Genomic DNA, 27,387 nt, shown 5'->3' with positions numbered 1-27,387 from the left:
GGGTGGGATGTCTCAGGAGTCATAGTAGGTGACCTTGAGCTAAACAGCAGGAGGTTGCTCTGGTGTCTGGATGTTCAGGCACGTGTTGGTGGATTTCAAGGATGTCGGATGGTCAGCAGCACCAGGAAGTCTCTTAGTAGCCTGCAAAATCATTTCTCACACAAAAGGGACATTCTGGGTGTGGAACAAGGACAAGGGACACTCTAGCCAACGCCAGCTCCCGAGGGTAGTTTAGTTTTAGGGTTCTGTATATTCTCTCTACCTGTCCTGAGCTTTGGAGACAGTATAAACAGTGGAGCTTCTAATATCTCTGACAATTCCTGACTTACCTTAAAACTGTTATCTGATCTAATTACCTAGGACACTTGAAACCTCGGGAAGGTCCCTATTCTAGTCTGTTTTCTCCTAGGTATTTCTTCTTTATTCTAAGTCTTATTATTTCTCTGGCTCAAAACCTGAGGTCCCTTATACACTTTAAATCTCTTGACTGCTTGGTTGCACTCATATCTTAAGAGTCCATCTGTGCATTTAGCTTGGTAAGTCTTTTGTTTTCTGGGGAGTATAGTTCTCCCTTCTTGTGTGCACCATTGTCTCTTTTAGGCCCCAAACTGGGAAGGGCTCCTGTATCAAGCCACTTGATCTGTCTGGTTATTGCCTCAGGCTGGAGTCTCCTCCCTTGGTGTCCTGGGCAACAAATATTTACAGCTTCCGGTTTCATCAGGGTTTCCTCTCTTGGCATATAGCCTTGCGGGCATGGACTGTGGCAAAAGCATACCTGCTTGTCAGCCCCAGGCTCCAAGGTTGCTCTCTGCACCGATGACCTCAGGGGTGGGGAGTCAGTCCAGATGACATGTGTCCACCACAGTAGCGCTGGCTTGTCTCTGACCAGCATGGAGAAAACTGCTCCCGTCTGTAAAGCAGGTTACCTCGGCTCCTGGCTGGAGTCAGTCCTCTACCTGATGAATTCTTGTCAGCTAGTTGCAGCCCGGGTAGGAAGTGTTGTATCTGGATGTCTATTCTAGGGAGTAAGTCTCTCAGGGGATAGGAGCAGTGTAGGATGACCATAAATGAATGGGATACCCAGCCCATCTCTTAGTCTACCATTTTCGGGTAGTCCATGAATACATTTTGGCCCATTGGCCTGGAGGGAGACCCTGTGTCTATCAACAGTTGGGTGGTTCCAAGCCGCTCCATCTCCGTCTTCACACAGAGCTGTTATCTTCGCCACTTGGGGTGTTTTTCAAGGCCTGGGATTTTCTGGCCCTGGCTTCTACTTGTTAGGGCCCTCTTGGACCCCAAAGCTGGCCCCTTTACTTGCAATGTGCACACTGGTCTTTTTTCAAGGAGTTTCTTATCTCTCTTTGAAGTCCCTCGTTTCTGCTTTCTGTAAATTCTTTTCCTGTCACCTTTTTTTTCTTCACCTCTCTCTAGACTTTCTATCTTCTCCACTCTTTTCCTCCAGACTTCCATAGCAACTTATAGTAAACCTCCCATCTTACACTAAACCTTTATCTTTTCCACTCCTTTCCTCTAGACTTTCCAAGCAACTTATCTCTATTCTTCTTCTCTACTCTTTTCTTCTAGACCTACATCAAACCCTCTCTACTCCTCTTCTCTATTCCTTTCTTTTAGGCTAAACCTTCTCTCACTTGCTATTACCATCAATAATTTTAATCCTGTCTATGATCCCATCTCTCTTATCTTTCTTTTCTCCCTGATATAAGTATACTTCCTAAATATTTCAATGACTTATCTTGTAGTCTCTGTAGCCTCTGAAGCCTTGTCTACACTGACAGAATGTCTCTATGAGCTAGTCTAGAAAGGCTGTGGGTAACTTATCTGATCTCTACTTAACCTCATGTGTCTTGATCAAAATTAGTGGGGTCTCATGTAACCCTCTCTCTCAAGATCTATCAGCGGGATCTGGCATGGGCCTTTGGGTGTCCCTTACCTTCTGTCACATGAAGGTCTCAGTCACATCTGGTCCGAATTAACCTGCTGCTGACCACAGCCTGATCAATTGATGGGGTCCCCAATGTCTCCATGTCTGAGGGAACATTCTTTTTCCGGTGTCCCCTCTTATTCTTCACTTCTGAAGACCAGAACCTGCAAGGGTCTTGTGAAAGAAAGGCTTTTATGGGGGGAAGAGTATTCCTCCACTAGATTTATCTAGTGACTATATTGGGCACTAGATCTAGGTGCCTGAGGGATCCTGGACTATCTATTTCTTTAATTATTAACTTACTTTTTACTATAACTTTGTATCTGTACCAAAAATGGAGGCCTATTCTTTTGGCTCTCTGACACAGGACAGTCTTAACTTCTTGTAGCAGGCAACCTGTCTGACCTGTCTGACCTGTCTGACCTGTCTGCAGGCAGGTTTGTTGGTTCAGCACTTTTAAGCCAGAGTCACGTCACGTGACTTGTCTCAGCGATACTTATTCACTTTTCCCTTCTTAAAAATCTCAGCGCTATTCACTCACCACTTTAAAAAATATATAATTATAACTCTCCGGTGAATAATCTTGCTGGGGCTGTTTGTCCAGCTGCCCTGGCTCCCCTGCCAGGTTTTTTTTTTTATCACCTGGGCTCTCTCTACCTTCATAGGCAGCAGGTGGAAAACCGCCGATTTGTTACAGTAGTGACCCCGAGGTACCTAGTACAGCCACATACACCAAACTAGGTAGCTGTCGCACGCTGTAGATGTGCTGGGGAACCACGAGTTGTCGCCAGCCAAGTGCGGGCTGGGCGAGGGCGCCCTCCATGTACTGTTACCTAGAGCATACCCTACATGCAGTAGGTGGGCTGTCGGAACACAAACCGTGAACACGGACTGCGGTGGATGCCCTTTATTAAAGGATCTGCCCGCCCTTCTGCAGCTGTATTCTTGCACCGGTGGCTTTCTCTGCCGGCGATCATGTTACCTATTTTTAACTCAAGATGTTTAACACAGGAGATTAACAGCTAACACACAGATGATTTGCCAAGAAAAGACACACACATATAAAAAAACAGCACAAACAGCTCACCCCTCTCACGGGTGGCACATAAAACACAGATAGCTCACCCCTGCCACGGGTGACACAAATAACACTTAACCACATTTGGTCGAGACCCCAGATGGAGAAGGATTCCACATCTTCTCCCCAAGTAGGAGCACTTCATCTCCTGAAACCTGATGGTCAGATCCCCTGACCTTCTGGAAGGCCTCTTGTCTTCCCCACAAATTCCTAGGGTGTCCCCTAGGGTTGCAGCCTGCAGCCCGATACTCGCATCCACTTCCGCACGTCACCAAGTCCTCACGGCCTATAGTGACAGCTGCCCCATACCAAAACCAAGACACAGACACAGAAAACAAAACACAGAGACAAAGACAGCAGCGCTACACTCAGACACACTCTCCACTCATACAGACCTACCTCCAAGGGGTTGTCGTGGGTCCTGGGGTCGCACACTTCCCGGCCAATGCACCAAAATGAAAGACCCCCAAAAGGCGACCCTCACCCAAGTCCAGACCTGCACGAACCCAAGGACACACGAGAAACCATCTTGATGCAATTGCAGAGGAGGTTTAATGACGAGGGCCCTCGGGCCGGAACATATCTCACGCAGGAGATAGAGGTTCCAACCCGAAACCCAGGAAACTTGGGATATATTTAGGGATTGGGGAGAGCGGGAAAATTTGGCGTGGTTACATATGATTGGTTGCACTTTCGGGAGGCTACACATGACTGGATATTTCAAACATCAGCAACTTGCAGAACTGGCAGAACTTGCAGAACCTCGGACCTCCCAGAAAGGGAGGGAGAGAGAAGTAAACACCAGATAGCCCATTGCTCACTTGGGCTTGTTTGGACTTGTCTGGGCATGCCCTTGCATGCCTTTATTTTTGATCACCCTGCCCCTGCAGGGACTTAATATTTTATTATGACTAAATTTAACAAATTGTTGGTGGTCTTTGCTGATGATGAATTTTTTGTTATTGTTTCAACACTGCTATCAAATTTTATTTTCACACCTGATGGCTCTAGACGGAAAAAAGGTGGCAGGGCCATGTCTGCAGTGCTACCAGCAGTGACAGTAACCTGTGTACTTCTTCATCTGGGTTCCAGGAGGAACTCTCCCATTTCCTTACGTGGGGAGTGTGGCATGTGTTCCAGGCCAGGAATCTGGCATGGAGGTCACCCACTTCTCAGGTAAGTGCTCAATCTCCAGGTCTCAACCCGCTCTACCCACTAATCTTCTTGACATGATTTTACCATTCCACACCATCCCATGGCAGAGAGACAATGCCTGGCATTACTAATAATACTCTGCTATTCTTGCATACAGGAACCCAGCATAACTGTCAACTGTCTCCTGAGAGGTGTCATCCAGCAGCTGATCGAAACAGATGCAGCAAACCACAGCCAAACATCAGGCATAGTTTCTGGGAATCTTTTGGAAGAGTAGGGGATGGGATTGAGGAACACAGGAGGGTCAAGAGCAACACAAGATCTATAGTGTCAACTAAATTAGATCCAAGGGGGCTCACAGAAACAGAAGCACCAACCGAAGAGCATGCAGGGGCTGGACCTAGACACCCTACACATTTGTGGAATGGTGGATAAAATAGACAATCCATGGTTCTAAACTATCTATTGACTGTTCATGGTGGAAAATGGGTGCATACCTAACCTCTCACGGTAGACCCAAGATTAAATACCTTTTGCAGGGAGGTGCATCTGGGAAGGAAAGCTTGGTATTCATGTGGGCCCCACTAACAATTGGATCAGGGACTCTTTCTGACTCTGTTGCCAGACAATGGATCCCATTCCTCTAGCTGGACTGCCTGGTCAGGCCTCAGTGGGAGACTATGCCCTTAGTCCTGCTGTGACTTGATATCCCATGGCATGGTGGTACCCAAAGTGAACCTCCCCTTCTCTGAAGAGAAACGGAGCAGATAATGGGGGAGGGATTTGTGAAGGTGGGACTGGTAAGAGATGAGGGCAGTAGGGAGAGATAAGATCAGGATGTGTAGTAAATAAATAAATAGCATAATGAAACAAATTAAGGTATGTTCCACTCAAACATGGGGCACTGGCACAATGGGAGAGACTGTGATAAGTATCTCAAGTATGTCTACCTACAGGTCTAGATTACTCAAAGTTACTCTATATTACCAGGAAACATTTATTGTATTTGAAATCATTACAATTTGAAAAGTAAAATTTTTGAGTGTTTGGGCTAAAATCCTCTTATCAGTGAGTACACTCCATGTGTGTTCTTTTGTGTCCAGGTTACCTAACTCAGGATGATATTTTCTAGTTCCATCCATTTGCCTGCAAATTTCATGAAGTCATTGCATTTAATAGCTTAGTGGTACTCCATTGTGTAAATGTACCACATATTCTGTATCCATTTTTCTGTTGAGGGACATCTGGGTTGTTTCCAGCTTCTGGCTAGTATAAATAAGGGTACTATGAATGCAGTGGATCATGTCTTGGTGTTATACGTTAGAGCATCTTCTGGTTATATCCCCAGTAGTGTTATATCTGGGTCGTTAGATAGAACTATTTCAAATTTTCTGAGGAACCGCCAGACTGACTTCTAAAGTCAATACCACCAAAGCCAATACCAGCTTGCAATCCCACCAAAAATGGAGTAGTGTCCTTTTTTCTTCACATCCTTGCCAGCATCTGCTGTCACCTGAGTTTTTGATATTAGCCATTCTGATTGGTGTGAAATAGAATCTCAGGGTTGTTTTGATTTGGATTTCCCTGATGACTAAAGATGTTGAACATTTCTTTAGGTGCTTCTCAGCCATCCAAGATTCCTCAGTTGAGAATTCTTTGTTTATCTCTGTGTTCCACTTTTTAATAAGGTTATTTGGTTCTCTGGAGTGTGACTTCTTGAGTTCTTTGTATATTTTGGATATTAGCCCTCTGTGGAATGTAGAGTTGGTAAAGATCTTTTCCAAATCTGTGGGTTGCTGTTAGTCCTTTGCCTTACAGAAGTTTATCAGTTTGATGAGATCCCAGTTGTCAGTTGTTGAGCCCAAAAGTTCAGAATACCTACAGTACATCCTACTAACCATTTGCAGCTTAAGAAGAAGGAAGACAAAGTATAGAAGCTTAAGTCCTACATAGAATGGGGAACAAAATAATCACAGAAGCTAAAGGAAGAAAGAGACCTGAAGAAATGAGTGACAGGAACAAGTATTGGAAGGGACAAGAGAGAAGGACAGAGGATCAGGAAATTGAATAGAAACATGGAGCAAGTGGGATGGGGAACTGGGGGTAGCCACTAGAAAGTCCCAGGCTCCAGGAAAGAGAGAGGCTCCCAGGATCCAATGGTGATGACTTTAGCAGAAATATGCAACAAAGGGGAGAGAGAACCTGTAGAGACCACATCCAGCAGATAGGCTTGGCACCCAGTTGAGGGATGGAGCAACCCCTGTATCTCAAAATATTTAATCCAAAAGTGTTCCTGTTGAAAGGAAAGACAGTGACAAAAAATAAAATAAAATAAAAATGGAACAGAGACCGAAGTAAAGGCCATCCAGAGATGGCCCCACCTAGGAATCCATCCCAGCTGCAGACACCAAACCCTCACATTATTGCTGTTGCCAAGAAGCACTTACAGACAGGAGCCTAATATAGGTGTCCCCTGAGAGGCCCTCCCAGCACCTGACCAAATACAGATGCAGATACTCACAGCCAACCAGGAACCTCAATGCAAGAGCTAGGGGAAGGACTGAGGAGCTGAAGGGAATTGCAACCCCATAAGAAAAACAGTATCAGCTAACTTGACCACTCAGATTTCCCAGGGACTAAACTACCAACCAAATAGTATACATGGAGGGAGCTATGACTCCAGATACATATGTAGCAGAGGATGGCCTTATATGACACAAGGGGAGGAGAGAGAAGCTTGATGTCCCAGCATAGGGGGATGCTAGTGGGGTGAGGCAGGTTTGTGTAAAATGGGTCGAGGAACACCCTCATAGAGGCAATGAGTGGGGAGAGCAGGGATGGGTTGGGGTGGTTGGTGGAGGGGTAACCAGGAAGGGGGATATCTTTTGAAATGTAAATGAATAAGATGATTCTTAAAAAAGAAAAGTAAAATTTAATTCACTGTGATATACATACAGCATGGACTACATATGGTATGATGTATACATAGCATGTAAAAGGAATTCTAATGTAAGATTAATCTTCATTTTGTCTACTTTGAAGATATCTTTCCTTTGCATGGAGTTAGGGAATTCCCGTCAGGGTACTAAATGACAAGGGGTTTTCTTTTTCAATATATGTTCCAAGTGAATAATTACTGGATTTAATGGAGACATTGTAATACCAGTATATACAATAGCCATTTCTGTTTTTTCTCAAATCCTCCCATTTCCCTGGACTCTCCACTCCTGTCAACCCTCTCATTCAATGGGGTCTTCTCAGTTCTAATATTTTACCTATACATATGTGATAATCTGATATGTAAAATATCTCAATCATAGGTATGCCATAAAATAATCATATTATACTTTTTATATTGTAGTTTTGAAATATGATCATCTCCAGCTGCATCCAGTACACATTCTGTGTCTTGTTCTTAGTGCTGAGAATTGAATTTGGGACCTTTGATGGAGTAAGTAGTGTTTTTGTCTACTGAGTCAACTCTCTAGGGAATTTTTGATTTACATATTGTGTGTTTTAACCTCTTGACTGTAAAATTTATTACGAATCTCTCCCTTACAATAGATTAATTGATATATCAGTCACAAAATGTTAAATTTAAAAAATTCTTGATACAAAACATTGAAGAAATCTGGGATATCATAAAAAGACCTTACCTAAGAATAATAGAAATAAAAGAAGGTGAAGAGTCCAAGCTCCAAGGCCCAGAAAATATTTTCAACAAAATCATAGAAGAAAACTTTCTCAACCTAAAGAAAGGCATGCCTACAAACATACAAGAAGTTTATAGAACACCAATTAGGCTTGTCCAGAAAAGAAAATCTTCCTGCAGTATAATAATCAAAATACAAAATCTATAGAAAAGAGAAAGAATATTTAAATGCAGCCAGAGATAAAAGGCAGGCAACATACAAATGCAGATCTCTCAGAATTACATTCAACTTCTCAGCAGAGACTCTAAAAGGTACAAGGGCCTGGGAAGTCCTACAGCCTGTAAGATCCACAGATTAACTAACCTAAACTACTATATCCAGCAAAGCTCCCAATCACCATAGTTAGAGAAATCAAAATATTCCATGAAAAAACCAAATTTAAGCAATATCTACCCAGAAATCTAGCCCTCAGAAAATTCTAGAAAAAAAATCTTCTACCTAAGAAGATTAACTGCACCCAAGAAAATTCAGCAAGTAATTTCTACAATACCAAAAAGAAAAATAGGGAAATACACCCCCACACAAACACACACACAGACTAACACTGCCACCATCAAAATAAAAAGAACTACTAATCATTGGTCATTAATATGTATCTCAACAGCAATGAACTCAATTCCCATTAAAAACACACAGGATAGGAAAATGGATGCATAAACAGGATCCATCATTCTGCTGCATAAATAAATAAGTAGATAAATAACAACCAAAAAGCAAAATAAAACAACATCAGTAGCAGCAACAACACCAACACCACCACAACTAAAAATCTCAGCCATAAAAATAGACATTACTTCAGAGAAAAAGTTTGGAGAAAAAGTTTTCAAGGAACACAGATCCAAAAAGCAAGGTGGAGTAGCCATTCTAATATCTACCAAAATTTACTTTCAAGCAAAATTTCTCAAAAGAGATCCAGAAGGACACTTCATACTTATCCAAGAAGAAATGCACCAAGATGACATTCCTTTGAACATCAGTGCCCAAGATGCAAAGGCATCTACATTAGGAAAAAAAAAAAAAACATTAAGAGTGGAAGACTGTAACACCCTATTGTCACCAATGGAAAGAAATACAAAATTCAACATTTTTCTCACTTCTACCTTCTTTACCTGTTTTTCTTGCTGCTACCCTCTATAATATACTTCTAAACCTTGCAACACATTGTATTTGTTTTATTTCCTTGTTTTGTGCTTATTTCATGTTCAAATCTCAGATCTGAATACTCATAGCTAAAAGCCTCACTTGAGAAAAAATGTGCAGCTTTTGTCCTTCCAAGTCTCACTCAATAGACTTTCTAGTTCTATTTCCCTTTAATTCTTAAGGTTCTATTTCTCATTACAACTCAATGTTCCATATTGTGTGTATACCAATTTTTACCATTCCTTTGCCATTTGAAGTATATGTAGACTGTTGCCAGGTTCAGGATATTGTGCATAGAGTAGCAGTGAATGTAGCCGAGCAGGTATAAGAGGATAGAAACCGGAGGTGTAAGTTAACACGTGATAACGTTGGTCATATGAAAGAATTTTTGAGAATTCTCCACCTTAATTTCCATAGTGATTGGAACAGTGTAGAGTAACATGAACAGTAAATACAGGTTCCCTTTTTCCACTTCTGCTTTGGCATTTGTTGTGAATTATTTTTGTTTGTATGTTTGTGTTTACTGTTTTTTACATTATGACTGAAGTAAGTTGTAATCTCAAAGTTGGTTTGATTAGAATTCCCCTAACTATTAAGTATGGTAATGGATTTTTGAGATATTTATTAGTCCTTGTTTATATATGAAGTATCTGCTCAGATTGCAGGTCTTTGGTTCAGTATATCATGAGTGTTTTGACTACTTGTTTTAAATATTTTTATATATTCTGAATATTCATCTCCTGTTAGATGCACACATTGTCAAGGTTTTCTCCCACTCTGGGGCTTCATTCTTTACTCAAGTGTTTCTTCAGCTGTTCAGAAGCTTTTAGGTTTCAGGAAATCTCACTGGTCAATTATTCTCAATTCCTGGACAAATTGCATTATCTTCAGAAAGTCCGTATCCACAACAATATCATTTTGGGTACAACCTATGTTTTCTTCTAGCAGATGCAATGTTTCAATTTACACATTTAAGTCTTTAAGTCATTTGAAGTGAATTTCAATATAAGGGAATTGGGTTATATCTAATTCTATGATTCTCCTGCAATAATTTCTCACCCCCAATAAACCCATATTATAACACACACTCCAGTTATTATATTTAGAAGCTATAAGCCTAGATTGGGGAGCCCTATCATCAGACCAGCCTATCCCCTAGCTACGATACCCTTGCTACTTGCAATTTGTCCTGGCCATGTGGTTCTGCTCCATATTCTCTTCCTCCAACTCTCTTCTTAAGACTTCCCATCCCAACTTTTACTTCCCCTGCCCAATTACAGGCTCAAGTCTTTATTTGACCAGTAAAAATGGTCAAAAGATTTAGATGATATCACCTGAGTATTGTGAGCTTGTCAGAAGGCATTCCCTCCTGAGGAAGTGTAGGCCGCCGACCCAACTTGGCTGGTCAAGATGGCGCCGGCTTCTGGTGTGATCTACTGGTAAACAAGTGCACTGCGCATGCGATCATCCTTGGGCCAACTCAGTTTTTGCGCCAACCCCTTCCGAGCGGGATATACTAATGAGGCACTGCAATCCTGATCCATTACCTTCTCCCCAGCAGGGTATGCTAATGAGGCACTGCATTTCTGACAAATCGCACACCTCCATGTGCATTCCCCGCCCAGGGCTGAGGGTATATAAGCAGCTCGCCCTGGGCACTCGGGGTCCTCCTGCAAGATTGATGAAGCGCTTCTGCAATAAAGGCTGTTGAGAAGGATCCCGTTGTTCGCATCTTCCTTGCTGGTCGAGTGGGGCACAACAAGTGGTGCTGAAACCCGAAAAACAGGTGACCCGAGGAGAAATTCTCGCGGATCCAGAACTCTTCACCTTAGAAGTGGTGGTACCGGGTAAGTTCCCAGGTTAAATGGGACAATAAGAAAAGGTCCTTGGAAAGAGTGGATTCAAAAGTCCGAGGTATAGCGGCGATTCAAAAGTCCTCGGTAAAGAGGCAATTTAAAAGTCCGGATCTATCCATCACAAAAAGCAACGGGGAGAAAAAAGTTTCCGGGGGAACGAAACAATAAAATAAAATAGTTAAAGTGAAAAGCATAGGAAATTCTCAGTCTCAGCTGCTTCTCGTAGCTCTTCAGGAGTTGCTGGAGATGAAGGTGTTAAATGAGAAGAGGGGAGTGTTTACAACCTTTTTGCAACAAGTAGATAGGATTGCTCCCTGATTTGCAGACTCAGGTCATTTAACACTGGTGAGCTGGGACAAATTGGGAAAAGATCTAGATTTTGCTTGGAATTAGAGTAGCTCTGAGTCAGAAGAGGAGATAGAAAAAAAAATAGAACATTTGGAAGCTTTGTTAGCCAAAATGGAATCATTAACAGTTTAAAACAGAAAGAAGAAAGGGGGAGGGAATAAGAAGAAAGAGGAGGCTGTGCCTTTGGTGAGTAAAACTCTGCCCCCAATCACCCCTCCTGCTCTGCTGCAGCTGTCTTGAGCCTTGTGGAGGAAGAGGTGGGGGAGGAGGGTATAGAGAGTCTTTTTGACCAGAGAGTTAACCCTCAAGGGGTAAGAAGCCTTAAAGATAGTAGAAAAGGAGCTAATAATTTTTAAGACAAAATTTCAACTCACTGCTGTGTTGTGGCAGCATGGGCCATTAAAATGGATTCATCCTAAAATATCAATAACCAGAACTATTGAATATTATCCTACAGCTGTTGCAATATTAGCTTTGGAAGGTGTGCAACAGTGTTTGCAATATTTTGGTATGGAGCTATCTAAAATTATAATACCTTTTAATAATAATCAATTGCAGGATCTGTGTGCTGCCATAGACGATTAGGCAGTATTAAAATGTAGATATGCTGGAAATTTTGATAATCATTATCCTCAGCATTCATTAATACAATTTTTTGAATCCCATCCTATTGTTTTTCCAAAAATGACTAAAAGTAGCCCTTTAATTGGTGCTGCTGTTATATATACTGATGGTTCTAAAACTGGATGTGGATCATATAAATTTATCCTGTGGTGATTCAATTTGCTCCTGCCTCTCCTCAAATTATAGAATTAAAAATTGTAATAGACGTTTTTGATAAATTTAAAGAACCTCTTAATTTAGTATCAGATTCTCTGTATGTAGTAAATGTTTTAAAGATGTTAGAAGCTACTGGTAAGGCAAAATTAACCAGTCCTGTTTATAATTTGTTAACAATATTGCAAAAATTGATATGGGAATGTAAATTTTCTTTCTTTGTGCAGCATGTAAGAGCCCATACAGGCTTGCCTGGGCCTGTTAGTGCTGCTAATAATGAAGTTGATATGGCTACGCACAGAGTTTATTTTTACTAGTATTCTTGATTCCCCAGTAGCGCTGGCCACCCAATTTCATAAGACTTTTCATGTTAATGCCAAAACATTGCAAATGAAGTATAAAATTTCCAAAGAAATAGCTAGACAAATAGTGGTCCATTGCCCAGATTGTAACATTTATACTCACCCCCTTGGGGTGGGAGTGAATCCAAATGGATTGCTGCCTTTATGGTTATGGCAAATGGATGTAACACATTTTTCAGAATTTGGAAAATTAAAATATGTTCATGTATCTGTGGATACTTGTTCAGATCTTATTTTTGCTTCCCCCTTGTCAGAGGAAAAAGCAAAGAATGTCATTCTTCATTGCTTAGATGCATGAGCAGTGAGGGGAAAACCCCAAGCAATATAAACTGATAATGGCCCTGGCTATACAGCTGCTTCCTTTAAATTTTTTGTCAACAAATGCAAGTGTCTATAAAACATAGATTACCAAATAATCCACAAGGTCAGGGTATGGTGGAAAGAGCCCATCATACTCTTAAAGAATGTTTATTAAAACAAAAAGGGGGAATTGGCTATAGCCACACCCCGAGAGAACGTATTTCTTTTGCTCTTTTTACTTTAAATATTTTACAACTTGATGTAACAGGTCGCTCTGCTGCGGAGCGTCATACGTATTAGCATAAAACAAAAAAGAATTTTTTTTTTACCTTTTCACCAGATATTGGTACTAGTTTTAATGCCAGCTATGCTGGCCTTAATTTTACTTGGCAGGATAGCTATGCCTGCTAATCCTTTTGAGGTGTGGCTGCTTTGTGGAGTGAATGGTAGCTGCACAGATCTGTCACCCTTTGTTATGATTGGGGGAGGATCTCATGGAGTACAAAAGTTTTCTTATTCCACCTCCCTGGATGTACAGGGGATCAATGAAGGCATTGATTATGAACCATCCTTTTATGAGAAAGTTGAAGGAAAGGGGTTTGGAAAAAATATTACCTTTAGTCCTACTCCTGTTTGTGTTTGGGCACCTTTTGTGTTTATTGTTAGTAATTCTACTCAGCCTTATAGGAGCCAATTAGTTTGTAGTAATCTTGATTGCTTTTATAGCATGTGCTGGGAGAGTGGTAAGTTTACCATTGCTGTGGTTGCCCATCTACCTCGATGGGTCCCTATCCCACTGGATGCCCCTAATACTTTGGCACAGTTTCGAGCCAAGAGAGATTTTGGTATAACAGTTGCCATTGTTACTGCTATTTCTGTTGCAGCGGCTGGAGCGGCCACTGCTGTTGTGGGTTAGGGGGTTACTGGGTGGGGGGGGGGAATGGTGTAATAAGGTAACATCTGAAATGTAAATAAAATATCCAATAAAATACATATAAAATAAAAATTTTAAAAGTCTTATTAAAAAACAATTTCTCAAAAATATCTCTGTAAAGTGATTATTTTATTTTAACGGAGTGTTTTTTTTTTATGGTTACTGATGCTGTGACTGTTTTATCATTATGTAAACATAACCTAAAGGGAGTGATAATAATAGGTTATTGTCAAGTTAATAAGCATTCCATAAGAAAAGTTCGAGCCAGAGCAATTAGACAACAAAAGCAAATAGAGATCAAGGGGGATAAATACTGATGACAAAGAAGTCAAGGTATCACGTTTTGCAGATGATATGATAGTATACATAATCAACCCCTAAAATTCTACCAGAGAGCTCCTACAGCTAACAAACAACTTCAGCAAAGTGGCTGGATATAAATTAACTCAAACAAATCAGTAGCCTTTCTCTACTCAAAGGATAAATAGATTGAGAAAGAAATTAGGGAAACAACACTCTTCACAATAGTCACAAATAATATAAAATATCTATGTGTGACAGTAACCAAACAAGTGACAGATCTGTATAACAAGAATATCAAAGCCCTGAAGAATGAAATCAAATAAGACCTCAAAAGATGGATAGATCTCCCATGCACATGAATTCGCAGGATTAATCCAGAAAAACGACCATCTTACATAAAGCAATCTACAGATTCAATGCAATCTCCATCAAAATACTCAATTCTGCATAGAGCGAGAAAGAGGAATTCTCAAATTCATTTGGAGTAATAAAAAACCCAGGATATCAAAAACCATTCTCAACAATAAAAGAACTTTTGGGGGAATCACCATTCATGATCTCAAGCTATACTACAGAGCAATAGTGATAAAAACTGCATGGGATTGACACAGAGACAAGCAGGTAGATCAATGGAATAGAATTGAAGACTGAGAAGTGAACCCACACACCTATGGTCACTTGATCTATGACAAAGCAGCTAAAGCCATCCAATGGAAAAAAAGACACCATTTTCAACAAATGGTGCTGGTTCAACAGGCAGTCTGCCTGTAAAAGAGTGCAAATTAGTCTATTCTTCTCTCCCTGTACAAAGCTCAAGTCCAATTGTTCAAGGACCTCCACATACAACCAGATACACTGCATCTAATAGAAATAAAATGTGTAGAAGAGTCTCAAATACTTGGACACAGGGAAAGACTTCCTGAACAGAACACCAATGGCTTATGCTCTGAGGTCAACAATCCACAAATGGGACCTTATAAAATTGCAGAGCTTCTGTAAAGCAAAGGACACTGTCAATAGGACAAAATGACAACCCACCCACATATTGGGAAAAGATCTTTACCAACCCTACATCCAATAGAGAGCTAATATCCAAAATATAGAACGAACTCAAAAAGTTTGACTCCAGAGAACCAAATAACCCTAATAAAAAGTGGAGTACAGAGCCAACCAAAGATTTCTCAACAGAGGAATTTTGAATGGCTGAGAAGCACTAAAAGAAATATTCAACATCCTTAGTCATCATGGAAATGCAAATCACAACATCTCTCACCAATCAGAATGGCTAAGATAAACAACTAAGATGAAAGCAGATGTTGGAGAGGATGTGAAGAAAGAGGAGCACTTTTCATTGCTGTTGGAACTACAAGCTGGTACAACTAATTTTGCAAATAATTCTGGTGGTTTCTGAGAAACTTGGAAATAGTTCTACATGAAGACCCAGCTATGGCACTATTAGGCATATACCAAAAATAATGTTTAAACATATAACAAGGATACATACTCCACTACATTCTTTGCCTTAGTTATGATAGGCAGATGGTGAAAAATACCCAGATGTCCCTCATCAGAGAAATGAATACAGAAAATGTGGTACAAATGAAATACTACTCAACAATTAAAAACAGTGATTTCATGAAATTTGCAGGCAAATGGATGGAACAAGAAAATATCCTGAGTGAGGCAACTCAGTTAAAAAGAAGTGGTATGTGTATTCCCTGATCAGTGGATATTAGCCCAAAACCTCACAATGCCCATAATACAACCCACAGACCATATGTAGCTTAGTAGGAAGGAAGACCAGGATGTGGATGCTTTAGTCCTGCATTAAGGGGGAAGAGGATAATCCTGAGAGGTGGAGGGAGGCGGGATGTGGGAGGGAGAGAAGAGGAGGAGAAAATAAGGGGGCAGTATCACTTACTGGAGGGGATGTGAGAGAGGTACTAAGGGTCCGGAAGTTGAATACAAATGTGTAACATGGAGGATGGCAAACTGGAGATAGGCACTGGAGGGTCCCAGATACACGGGAAACAAGGGCATCCCAGGACACAAAAGGGGATGACTTTTGTCAAATTGCACAGAGAAGTGGGAGATAGAGACTGCCTCTAGGAGATAGGCACTGCCCCTGTGGTGGGATGGGGCAACCCTCCCATTTCAAAGTGTTTAACCCAGAAATGTACCTGTCCAAAGAAGAACAGGAACAAAAATTGGAGCAGAGACTGAAAAAAGAATCATCTGGGTACTGCCCCACCTGGATCTCTATCCTGTTTGCAGACACCAAACCTTCCACTGTTGCCTTTGCCAAGAGACACTTGCTGACAGGAACATGCTGTGGCTGGGTTTTGGGAGTGCCAGCCAGTCAATGTGAATGTGAATGCTTTTAGCCAATCATCAGACTGAGCTCAGGGACCCCAATAGAGGAGCTGGCAGAAGGACTGGAGGATCTGAGGGGGATTGTAACCTCATAGGAAGAACAACATGGGCTGGCTAGACCACACAGTGTTTCCAAAAACTAGACCACCAACCAAGTAATTTATAGTGAGGGATCGATGACTGCTTATACATATGTAACAGAAGATGGCCTTGCCTTATAGCAATAGGAGAGGAGGCCGTTGGTCCTGTGGAGGTTTGATGCCCCAGTGTAAGTAGATGCTGGAGTGGTGGGGCTGGAGAGGGTAGGTATCTGGAGGAGCACCATCATACAGGCAAAGGGGAGGGAGGAGAGGGCAGATGTTGGATGGATGTTTGTGTATGAGTAACTGGGAAGTGGAATATCGTTTGAGATGTATACAAATGGAATGATTAATAAATAAAAATAGAAATAAAATAATAATAGCATCAGAATGAGTCAAGCGTTACTGTTCAGTTCTTACTGGTTGTAATACTTGAAGTCTTAGACAAATTTATAAGAAATGAGGAAAAAATAAGAGACGCAATTCAAAAGAAGACAAATTAGGCCTGTTTACATGTGACATGAATATTTAATTTAAATCCTTTAATGAAGTTACTAGAAAACTTATTTTTGATAACTTTAATAAAGGTAGCAAGGTACAATATCAAGAAACAAAAGTTAGTAACTTTTATATGCAGTAATAATGAGCATGCTCAGGAATGAGCCAGGAAAAAACTCCCAATCTTGATAATCTAAAACTAAAATGCCTGGCAGTCCCACCTTAGGTCTTTCCTGCTGAGCCTCTCAGCCTTGCCTTCCTGCCATCTTCATTTCTTCCTGTCAGCCACAGATGTGCAGAAACACTTTCAGACATACCCAGGGCCACACAGGGCTGGGATTTAGGTAGGAGATGCTCACTATTCTCTCCATTCTCCATTACACTGTCTCCCAACTTACTATAAATCCTGTAGCAGACTGCTTGCAGGACCCCCTCTTCCCACCACATGTCCACTCTCTGAGTACTCCACTTCTCGGTGGTGCAGACTTGACCCCTACCTCTTTCCTAAATCCCTTCTTTGTATTTCCTCCTAAACCACCTCCCTTCCTTTCTGACACCCAATGACCTACAGAAGCATTCTCTACCAAGGACTCCAGAGCTGCTCCAGCTGCCTAAGGTCCAGAGAGGGCAACAGAAATCAAAGAACAGAACTCTCGCCCAACAAAGACAAGACCAGTTATCAACATCAAGAAAGACCTCAAGCATCATAACTCCACATGCTCAAAAATACAAAAAAAAAAAAAAAGAATAAGCAAAACAATATGTTTCCACCATAAACCACTATCTGTATGATAGTAGGCTCTGAGATTTGCAATATAGTGGAAGCAGTAGACAAGGACTTCAAAATATCTATTATGAATATGTTCAAAGAATTTGAAGAGAGTATGAATAAATCCCTTAATGAAGTCTGTGAAAACCAAAGAAATAGTTGAGTAAAATAATGAAAGCATTTCAAGATGTAAAGGTAGAAATAGATCAGTAAAGAAAATCTAAACTGAAAAAAAAAAGTGTAAATGAAAAATTTAGGATTTCAAACAAAAACCTCAAAGGTTAATCTCACCAAGAGAGTACAGAGCAGAGAAGAGAGAATCCTGGGAGTTGAAGACAGAAAAAATGGATATCTCAATCAAAAAAATGTTAAGTTGCCGGGCAGTGGTGGCACACGACATTAATCCCAGCACTTGGGAGGCAGAGGCAGGCAGATTTCTGAGTTCGAGGCCAGCCTGGTCTACAGAGTGAGTTCCAGGATAGCCAGGGCTACACAGAGAAACTCTGTCTCGAAAAAAAAAAAAACAAAAAAAAAGTTAAGTATTTTAAAAATACAGGTGTTAAACCTGCAGAGACGTGATGTGCCAGGATGGGGAGATATGAAGAGGGGTCCCCACATTCACATAGGAGAAGGAGATTGGGAGGGGAAAGGATTGTGTGAGGAGGGGCCAGGGTGTGAAATGAATAAATAACTTAGTTAAAGGAAAAATGCAGGCATAAAATATTGAGGAAATCAGGACACCATTAAAAAAGAAAACAAAATCTGTGAATGATCAAGATAGGAAAGGAGAAGAAACACAACTCAACATTATGGAAAATATTTTTAACAAAACCATAAAAAAGTTTTCCTAGTCTAAAGAAGAAAGTTTCTATCAAGATACAAGAAGCACAAAACTCCAAATATATAGGACCAGAAAAGAAATTCTCAAAATTTCTCAAAAAGTTTTCAGGACATACTCAAAATACTAAGTGTGCAAAATAAATGAAAAATATTAAAAGTTTGAGAGGCTAGCTAGACTTTGTTCTCCTAGAACTAGCTCTGTAGACCATGCTGGTCTCCAACTCAGAGATCCACCTGCCTCTGCCTCCTGAGTGCTGGGGTAAAAGGCGGGTTTCACCATTGTCTGGCTAAGATGAACAAACTTTAATGAAAATTAATGAACAAATGTAAAGAGAAGATATCCAAATTAATAAAATTAGATATGTGGAGGCTGGAGACATGGCCCAATGGGTAACAAAGTTGGCTGCTCTTCCAGAGGACCATGGTTTGATTAACTCCAAGAACCCACAGGGTGGCTCACAAGCATGTGCTACAACTTCTAGAGAATCCAAAACCCTCATCTGAACGTTATGAGCACCGCATGCATGTGGTGGACAGGTAACATGCTGGCAACACTTAAGCAAACACACACAATAATAATAGTAATAATATTACTAATGCTACTATTAATAATATAAAGTCAAAAGAACCAGTGTAACCACTTGTACCTTATTATAAAATAGTATAAGAAAACCAGAAATAAGTAGCAACAGACTCTGCACAAAGATTTGAAGACTGAACACTACAACTTTAAATGAACAGTGGATCATTGCAGAACAGAACAGGGAAATGTAGACATTTCTGGCCTCAGATGATAATGTGATAATTTCCATATCTGCTTGGAAACTTTGAATGATTTCCTAGATAGTAAAGTTTCCTTTCTGATGTAGTTCACCTGGGAAAATGCACATCTTCAGACAGAGACTGAGCTCTTATTTACTTGGCTTAATCAATTACCACGGGGATCAAATTGTATCTGGAGTAATGTTCTCCTTGGAGTGCATTAAAATGATGCACAGTAAACAAGGTCGTTGACAGCATGGGAGGGAGAGTCCTCCTATCCTGTACCTTATTTAGTCGTGGCTCCTGTGAGGCAGCCTTCCCAAGACACTTCATGCCTGTGATGCTTCATGTCTGTGGGATGCACACTGCCATGAACAAGAGTCTGTAGCAGGCTGCACTCAGGGTAAGAGGAGGTATGGCAGTCTCTCCACTGTTCTTATCCCCTAGTCTACCATTCCATTTATAATACCTTACACTACCTTACACAGTGGGGATTTTGTTTTGCTTTTCAGATATGCGTTTCTCCAATTTTTCTGTCAACCTACGACATTCCCTTTCTTATTTTTCTGTACAGTATTGCTCTTGGTCTTCAGAAATGTATTTTCTCCTTTAATTTTTTATTCATGTAATTTTGTGTATATTGGTTTTCCTACATGCATGTCTGTAAAACACATGCATGCAGTTCTCCAGGAAACCAGCAAGTGTCCTATCCTCTGGAAGTGGTCTTACAGACAGGTAAGAGCCTCCCTAGGTTGATGGGAACTGAACTCAGGCTCTCTGGAAGAACAGCCAGTGCTTTTAAGCAGTGAGCCATCTCAAGCACCCATTTTTTTCTTTGTTAATACTTTGGCATTTGATCCAAAGATTCAATCTCATGAGAACAAAACCCATCTGAATTTTTATAATTCTAAAATCTTTGAAAGAGGTTTTTTTCTTGTAGAACGTTGCACATTTCTCTTAAAGCCCCATTTTGGCTTAAGTAGTCATAATGTAGTCTTTTAACAGGCATTAGGACTTTCCCAGGTGCTATACACAACATTAAATTTTGGTGCTGTGTCTTTTCTTCTAGAAAACAACACAGTCTCACTGAGGAATGTCAGCATATGCTCTACAAGACAGTGGCGTTGGCTTTTTTGTTGTTTGCTAGTGTTCTGCTTTTATATGTTTGACTTCTTTATCTTAGATTTCATTTTAAGTTTCCTGTTAAATATGCTGTTGTCTTCTCACATCTCTTATCTACTTCACAAACACATTTTCACAGGAGACACACTGCAGTTTATGTAATTAATGGATATTTTTATCATGTGATTGCCAAAACTTGCATTCAATATAACATGCTGTGAATCAGGTGGGTATTCAGTTTCTTTTGAGAGAAGCATGTTCATGTATGAGTATGCTCACTTGTTCATGTATGTGTAAGGGTAGACATTGGCAACATGTGTCTTCTACTGTCTCCTCCAAATTGTTTGAGACATGATTACTCACTCAACCTGGAGCTGGTCTGTGGGCTGTCACTACCCTGCCCAACCCACCACCTTCAACCTTTACATTGAGGCTTGATAGCTGAACTCAGTTTCTGAGGCTTGCATGATGAGCACTTTATTCTCAAAGTTGTCTTTCCAGCCCCATTATGTTCCTTTTATAACACAATATTATGAACATAGATTTTATCTAAAAGCAAACTAAACCATTGATGATCCTATCTTTAATGTTGCTTACACAGCCCATTTATTCCTTAATGCACATGTACCTGATGGCAAAGGGTTTCTGCTTTAGTGTGACTGTGTATCATTTCATTACACTGGGGCTCTATCTAGCTCTATTTGTTAGACCCATTTTCTCTTTTCTCTGTTGGTTGCTGAAATGCTAGATGGCTTTGTTAAGACTTTCCATCAAGGTGGGCATTTCAGCACACACCTTCACTTGCAACATCAGGTACGTAGATGTGGGCAGATGTCTGTGAGTTCAAGGCCAGAATGGATTATATAGTTAGTTCCAGGACAGCCAAAGCTACATACATAGTAAAAAAAAAAAAAAAAAAAAACTGTCTCAAAAAAATCCCATCACGCTGGGCAGTGGTGGAGCATGCTTTTAATCCCAGCACTTGGGAGGCAGAGGCAGGCAGATTTCTAAGTTCGAGGCCAGCCTGGTCTACAGAGTGAATTCCAGAACAGCCAAGGGTTACGCAGAGAAACGCTGTCTCAAAAAACCAAAAAAAAAAAAAAAAAAAAATACGAACCCATCACATTGGTTGTGATTGTTATACATCCTATCATATTCTGAGCCTGATTATATATAGATATTACATTATTTTGTATCCTCAAGTTTAATTTTATGTTGCTGCAGAAAAAGGGTTGTTAACATGCAGGAAATGTGTTTCTGTAACATTTCTTTTGTGAAATATATACTGTTTGAGGTGAAATTTTTTTGTTAGTTAACTTAAAATTCTTCCTCCATCTTTTTTTTTATCTTGATTTGTTCTACATCTTCCTGAGAGTTGAATCTCATACATACACAGTGCAGTGGAGTAATTTTTCTGATATACATTAGAACACTCCAGTTGTATGCTGATCATCATGTATAAAAGGGACCTTTCCCTCTCTTAATTCTACATGTGTTTCAAGTGGTCTAAAGCACTGAGACTTTTAGCAATTACCTAGACTGTGGATTTTTTTCCTTCTTTCTCCAACATGCCAACATGCAGATAGTTTCATTCACGGGAAAAAGGAACATTTTCAACTTGGTTCTGAGTAAAATTTAAATAGCTTGTCCTAAATAATATGTGTCATCTGTATTTTGTGGACTGTGTATGTGATTGAGTTAAAATTATCATTCTTATTTTCCATTACTTAGATGTATTTTTGTACAACTTGATGGCTCATTGCTCAATTTTTGGAACACATCTGTATATTGGCTATGGCTTAAATTTTTGTGATTTTTCTTTATGCTTGAGGATTTCACACATGTATACAATCAAATATAATGATATTTATTTGAATTCATCACTTTTTGACATGTGGAAAGCCAGTTCTTTTCTTTTCATTTCTTTTTTATTTTACTATATCTGTTTATCAGTATTTAAATTCCATTCTCTTGAATGTCAAAATAGTGCATGCTACCCTTTGGGCTTTCATTGTTCGTTGATGGTATCTTCTGTGCTAGTCATAGAGTGAGTCTGTTCCATTTTTGTTGAGATGATAGTCTGGTATTTTATTCAAGAACTCTTATTCTTTGTAAGAGTAAAAATGAAAGACACAGCTAGTGGAGGGAGTTTTCAGTACTGTACTAGGAGACAAAAGTATGAAAAGTTGAGGAATCTAAGGGTAGATACAGAACAAGGAGAACAGATGCGTAAAAACAAATTTCTGTTGTACAGTGAGGAGAGTAACCATCAGTTTTGGGTAAAACATGGGAAGGTGTGAGTGATACCAATGAAATAAATGTGAGTCTAAAAAAATCCATAAGGCAACGGGTGGTGAGATGTGTGTTCAAAGCTTAGAGTTTGGTGGCTACTGTTGAATAGATAAGGTATTGTACCAGTACCCGATCAATTACTCAAATCAAGCCCTCCAGAGGCATATTCCTTACTACCTGCCCCAAAGTTCTGGGTTCCTGAATGAAAGACACAGAAACAGCCTTTATATTTTAATATGCCTCTAAAGCTCAATGGCTGGGCTCCTTCCTAACCTCCATGTGGCTACTCCACCACCCTCTGATATTCCCAAGTTATTACTTACTAAATTCTATATTCCATCTTTGCTGCCCTGCCCTGCCCTCTTGGAGCTACTCTCCCCCTGCTCCTATATGACTGTTATGATCTTTGTCCGGTATCTTCACAGGCACAGTGCCTTTAAATTCCTACTCCCTGCATAGTGGATCTCCTTCTTCCTCCTCTTTTCTAACTGTCCATAGCCCAGGAATTCTAGATTCTTGCCTCTGTCTGTCCTGCTCAGCCATTGGTTGCTAGCAACTTGGTTTACCAATCAGACCTACCTGGGGACAGGGTCCTTCAAGGTCTTACACATGGACTTGCAGATTCTGTGCAAACAATGTTGGAGACCAAAATTAATACAATATGAACAGCATTAGACAAAACCACTACATTTCTGAAGTGTAGTCCATTTTAAAAGGCTCTTTGCTCTCAGATATGAATTGAACATAACTATGACAATTTTGTAAATCATAAGGTATGGTATATATTTAACACCTAATCTATAAATTGTGTCTATTTAAATATAGTACTTTACCATTTATCCTAACTTAATCAGTTTATAATTTTGTGTCTGAATTATGTTGATTTTTAACTTGTATTACCATCTGAAAACCATTCTTTCAAATCTAAAACATCTTTTTTAATGCTAAATGAGTTAACTTTATTATGAGACTATAACTAGTTCTCAACCCCTTCAGAAATTTGAGAAGACAATAAATATTACCTACGTATGAAGCCCAAAGACATAGCTTCCAACTTAAACAGTTGACTGCCTTGACAGTCTCCTATATTTCTCAGAGAGTTACATCATCTATGTGTAGTCTTCTGGCTCAGACCATGTGACAGACAATAAAAGAAGTAGGAGTTGAAGGACTATTTTACCATGTATTGGCAGAGCTAAGTGGTTGACTAGCCCGCATTGTATGTTGTTTCCTGGACAGTATATTTTGTCTATAGATGAATTATGGCAATTTTTGCACATTGCTTAGCTTGTCACAATTAAGCAACTCTATATAAAGATAATGATGTTCAATATCTTCTCTGGAGTACAATGTGTGTCCTTTCAGGAGCTGAACTGACTCCTGGTCAAGAAATTTATTAATAGAGAAATGATTATAAATGTTGTACTGTGTGGATCACTGATATTTTTGAAAGCCATCTCTCTACATAGATATGATAACTGAATTGTCAAGTATAATATTGATTACTCTTAGATATTTAGTCTTTCAGTAGTATTGAAAACACTTTATTGTAATTAAATCCGAGTCTTATATTACCATGAGTTTGTTATCTGACCTTTAACTTGTATTATGTAATTGTCTTAAACAGTTTGTAATAGAAGATATTAGAAGGACTGTGTTTAAGCCTTGTTTGCTTGAATGAGTTGTGGTAATGAATTACAAAATTTACTCTTAAAGAAAATATTTTATAGCCATAATCTTACACTGATAAAAATCTCTAAATTTTGATATAAATTGAAATTATATTTTCTTACATTGGTCCAAAATTTACATATTGATATAAGTTTAAAGTTTTCATTGGAATAAATCTTTGTATATTGGTACAAAATTTGAAAATAATTTTGTTACTCTTAGAAAGGCATTGTGCCTATATAATTCACTCTTTAATTCAAATGTATTTCACTCACACTAGAATATCCTGACTGTACTAAGGACTCCTGCCTAAGTAGTGAGTCATGGTCTTTAAGGAAGTTTCAGATTAGCACATGAGGAATAGTCTAATAGACCGTGTCAAGATAAAGTAGACTGTTGAGGAATCCATAGATATCCTCCAAGAAGTAAAGATTTGTATTTCAGGTAACACAAATAATTAGATCAGTGAAGGAATGAGTCTAAAGTTAATATACTTCAACCATACACACACATACATCGAAATTCACAGAACATGGGTGGCATAGCAATGTTGTGAAGTTCAAGGTCAAGGTTCATGAATCTTGTGTCATTGTTGTTCTCTCTGTAACCGTGACTTTGAGAACTCTGCCACTATAACACAAATAGAAAAGAACCTTCAAGTGGAATTGAATCCAGATGGTAAAATAATGAAATATACAAGTCTTTGTTAGAGTGGGTTTATCAATCAAAACCAGCATGGTTGATCTGGTCACCAAATATCACAGAAAACACAATCTGTGAAGATGTGCTCAATACTGTGGGATATGTAGTCTCATCCTGGCCTTTGTGTTCTGACTCTCATCTGTTCAGCTCTAAGTTGTGAGCAACATAAGTAGATAAAATGAAATGCCTCAGAACATTGCTGATTAACCTGTAGAGTAGAATGAGAGGCAGAGTCTCACATGGCAAGTCTAAGAATTTAGTCATCACTAAGCTGACAGAAATGTATGTGCAGCCCAAATAGTAAAGGCTAAGTACACACATTACTATATATGTGATAAAAGCAAATATTGTTGCAAACATGAAAACATTAATACTTAAGTTAAAAAAATAATGTTGACTGATGAATAGAAATTCATTAGAGCTGGAGGGATGGCTCAACAGTTAAAGACCATTAGCTGCTCTTCCAGAGATCCAGGGTTTGATCCTGAGTCATGTTTTTAATGCACAGACATGCAGGCAAAACACTGGTACACATAAAATAAATAATTTTTACATTCCTCATAACATTCAATTTTGGCTTTCACATAGGTTAACATATCCTTCTGTCTGACGTAACAGAATTCAGGATCTTTGGGTGGAGTTGGCATTTTATTATTCTCAATACTTTATTCTGTCCTCTAAAATGGTCAAAAATCTCAGGAATGAAGTTGCTAAAGTGTCATCTCTGGATCTAACATTGAAAGGAGTTGTACATTTTTCCAGAAGGTGGTGGTCCACAACTTAGTTATCAGCACTTGGGAGGTAGAGGTATTTGGATCTCTGTGAGTTTGAGGCCAGCCTGATGTACAGAGAAAGTTCCACACAGGGCAAAACAGAGAGTCCCTGACTTGCAAAAGCAAAAGAAATAGCACAGAGAAAGAGGAGGAGGAGGAGGAAAAAGACAAATAGGAAGAGAAGAAGGAAGAGGAGGAGGAAGAGGAGGAAGAAAGGAAAGAAAAGAGTTGGACATTTCATCACTTTTCTTGCTCCTTTGCTGTCATTCATTATATTTTTCTACAAACGCCAATTTTAAAATTGTTTTAAAATACAATCCATTTATTTGGCACTATAGACCTAAAAATCCTGACCCCCTTTAACATCATGCTTCCAAGTGACGCCATCTTCCAGATTTTTCTCATATTCCAGTTTTGTCTTGGTGTCTCAGGGAACTCAGCACTGTTAATGTTATATATATACAGTTTTTTCTTCAAGTCTCATTTTAAAAAGTTGATAGATTTAGTTTTCATGCACCTGACAATAGTTAATATGTTGACAATCATATTCACATTGATAAAAGATATCATGTTATCCTTTGGAGTACCCAAGTTTTTGGACAATGCCAGTTGTAAGGCAATTTTGTTTTCATTCAGAGTCAGCCGTGGTCTGTCCATCTGCACCACCTCTGTTCTAAGCACATTTCAAGTCATCACCATCACTCCCAGTAATTCTAAGTGGGCTTGGCTTAAGCCTAGACTCTCTAAATGGATTTTTTATTCCTTACTTTTTTCCTGGCTCATTAATCTTCTTATCTATGGGTATATGATTGACCTGGTAATGGCCAAAACCAATAATTCCCATGTTGGCCATGGATATTCAGATGGTTACTGTCAAAACACGCACTTTGGGAAAAAACATTCAGGGTCATTTTTTAGCCTCATCATCACTTATGATCTCTTCTACGTGGCCGTCATGATGTGGGCCAGCCTCTATATGGTGATCTTCCTCTACAGACACCGCAAGAGAGCCCAGCATCTCCACAGCCCAAGTCTCTCCTCCCAGTCATCTCCTGAGCGCAAAGCCACTCACAGCATCCTGTCTCTGCTGAGCTGCTTTGTGTTCATTTATTGGTTGAACAACTCCGTGACCCTTTATGGTTTTTATACTAATGATAAAATTCCAAGACTGGAGTCAATTAATGCGATTTTGTCAACATGTTACCCAACCATCTGCCCTTTTTTACTCATGAAGAATAATAAAGTTATTTTGCAATGCACTTCTTCATTTTCTGTACTGAAAATGTCCTGTTTTCAAAGTTCACTTCATGGCTAAACTGAAACCCACACTTTATTGGTGTTAAAACAGTGTCTGATTTCATGGAATACAGAATTTGAACGTGGTCTTGAATGCCTGAAATGACATTAGTTACAATTGAGACATTCTGTATACTATTAAAAATTCAGGTAGTGAACATTTTTTGAATACAACTCCATGTACATAATTTTAATAATTTTAATATTTATTACCCACTCAAACTATGACACTTTGTCCAAAATAAACATATTTTAAATATTTTGAACAATATTCATTTTCTGATTTTTGGCTATTAAAATA

The 27,387-nt window shown here is 39.5% G+C and overlaps 1 protein-coding gene across 1 annotated transcript; it reads left to right on the top strand.

Annotated features, from left to right (window-relative positions):
* Positions 1-24,588: 24,588 nt before the first annotated feature.
* LOC143440691 (vomeronasal type-1 receptor 4-like) lies at positions 24,589-27,177 on the top strand. The gene has a single exon (XM_076927469.1). The coding sequence runs from the start codon at positions 26,158-26,160 to the stop codon at positions 27,103-27,105; it is 948 nt and encodes a 315-aa protein (XP_076783584.1). The 5' UTR covers positions 24,589-26,157; the 3' UTR covers positions 27,106-27,177.
* The last annotated feature ends 210 nt before the right edge of the window (positions 27,178-27,387 follow it).

Source organism: Arvicanthis niloticus, chromosome 30, assembly GCF_011762505.2.
Source record: "Arvicanthis niloticus isolate mArvNil1 chromosome 30, mArvNil1.pat.X, whole genome shotgun sequence".
Taxonomy (NCBI): domain Eukaryota; kingdom Metazoa; phylum Chordata; class Mammalia; order Rodentia; family Muridae; genus Arvicanthis; species Arvicanthis niloticus.
The sequence above is the reverse complement of the archived record's forward strand: the minus strand, read 5'-3'. Positions and strand labels throughout refer to the sequence as shown.

What these genes read in the sequence shown, in the direction of transcription:
- LOC143440691 (XM_076927469.1), top strand. Translation starts at nt 26,158, where the DNA reads ATGCTTCCAAGTGACGCCATCTTCCAGATTTTTCTCATATTCCAGTTT.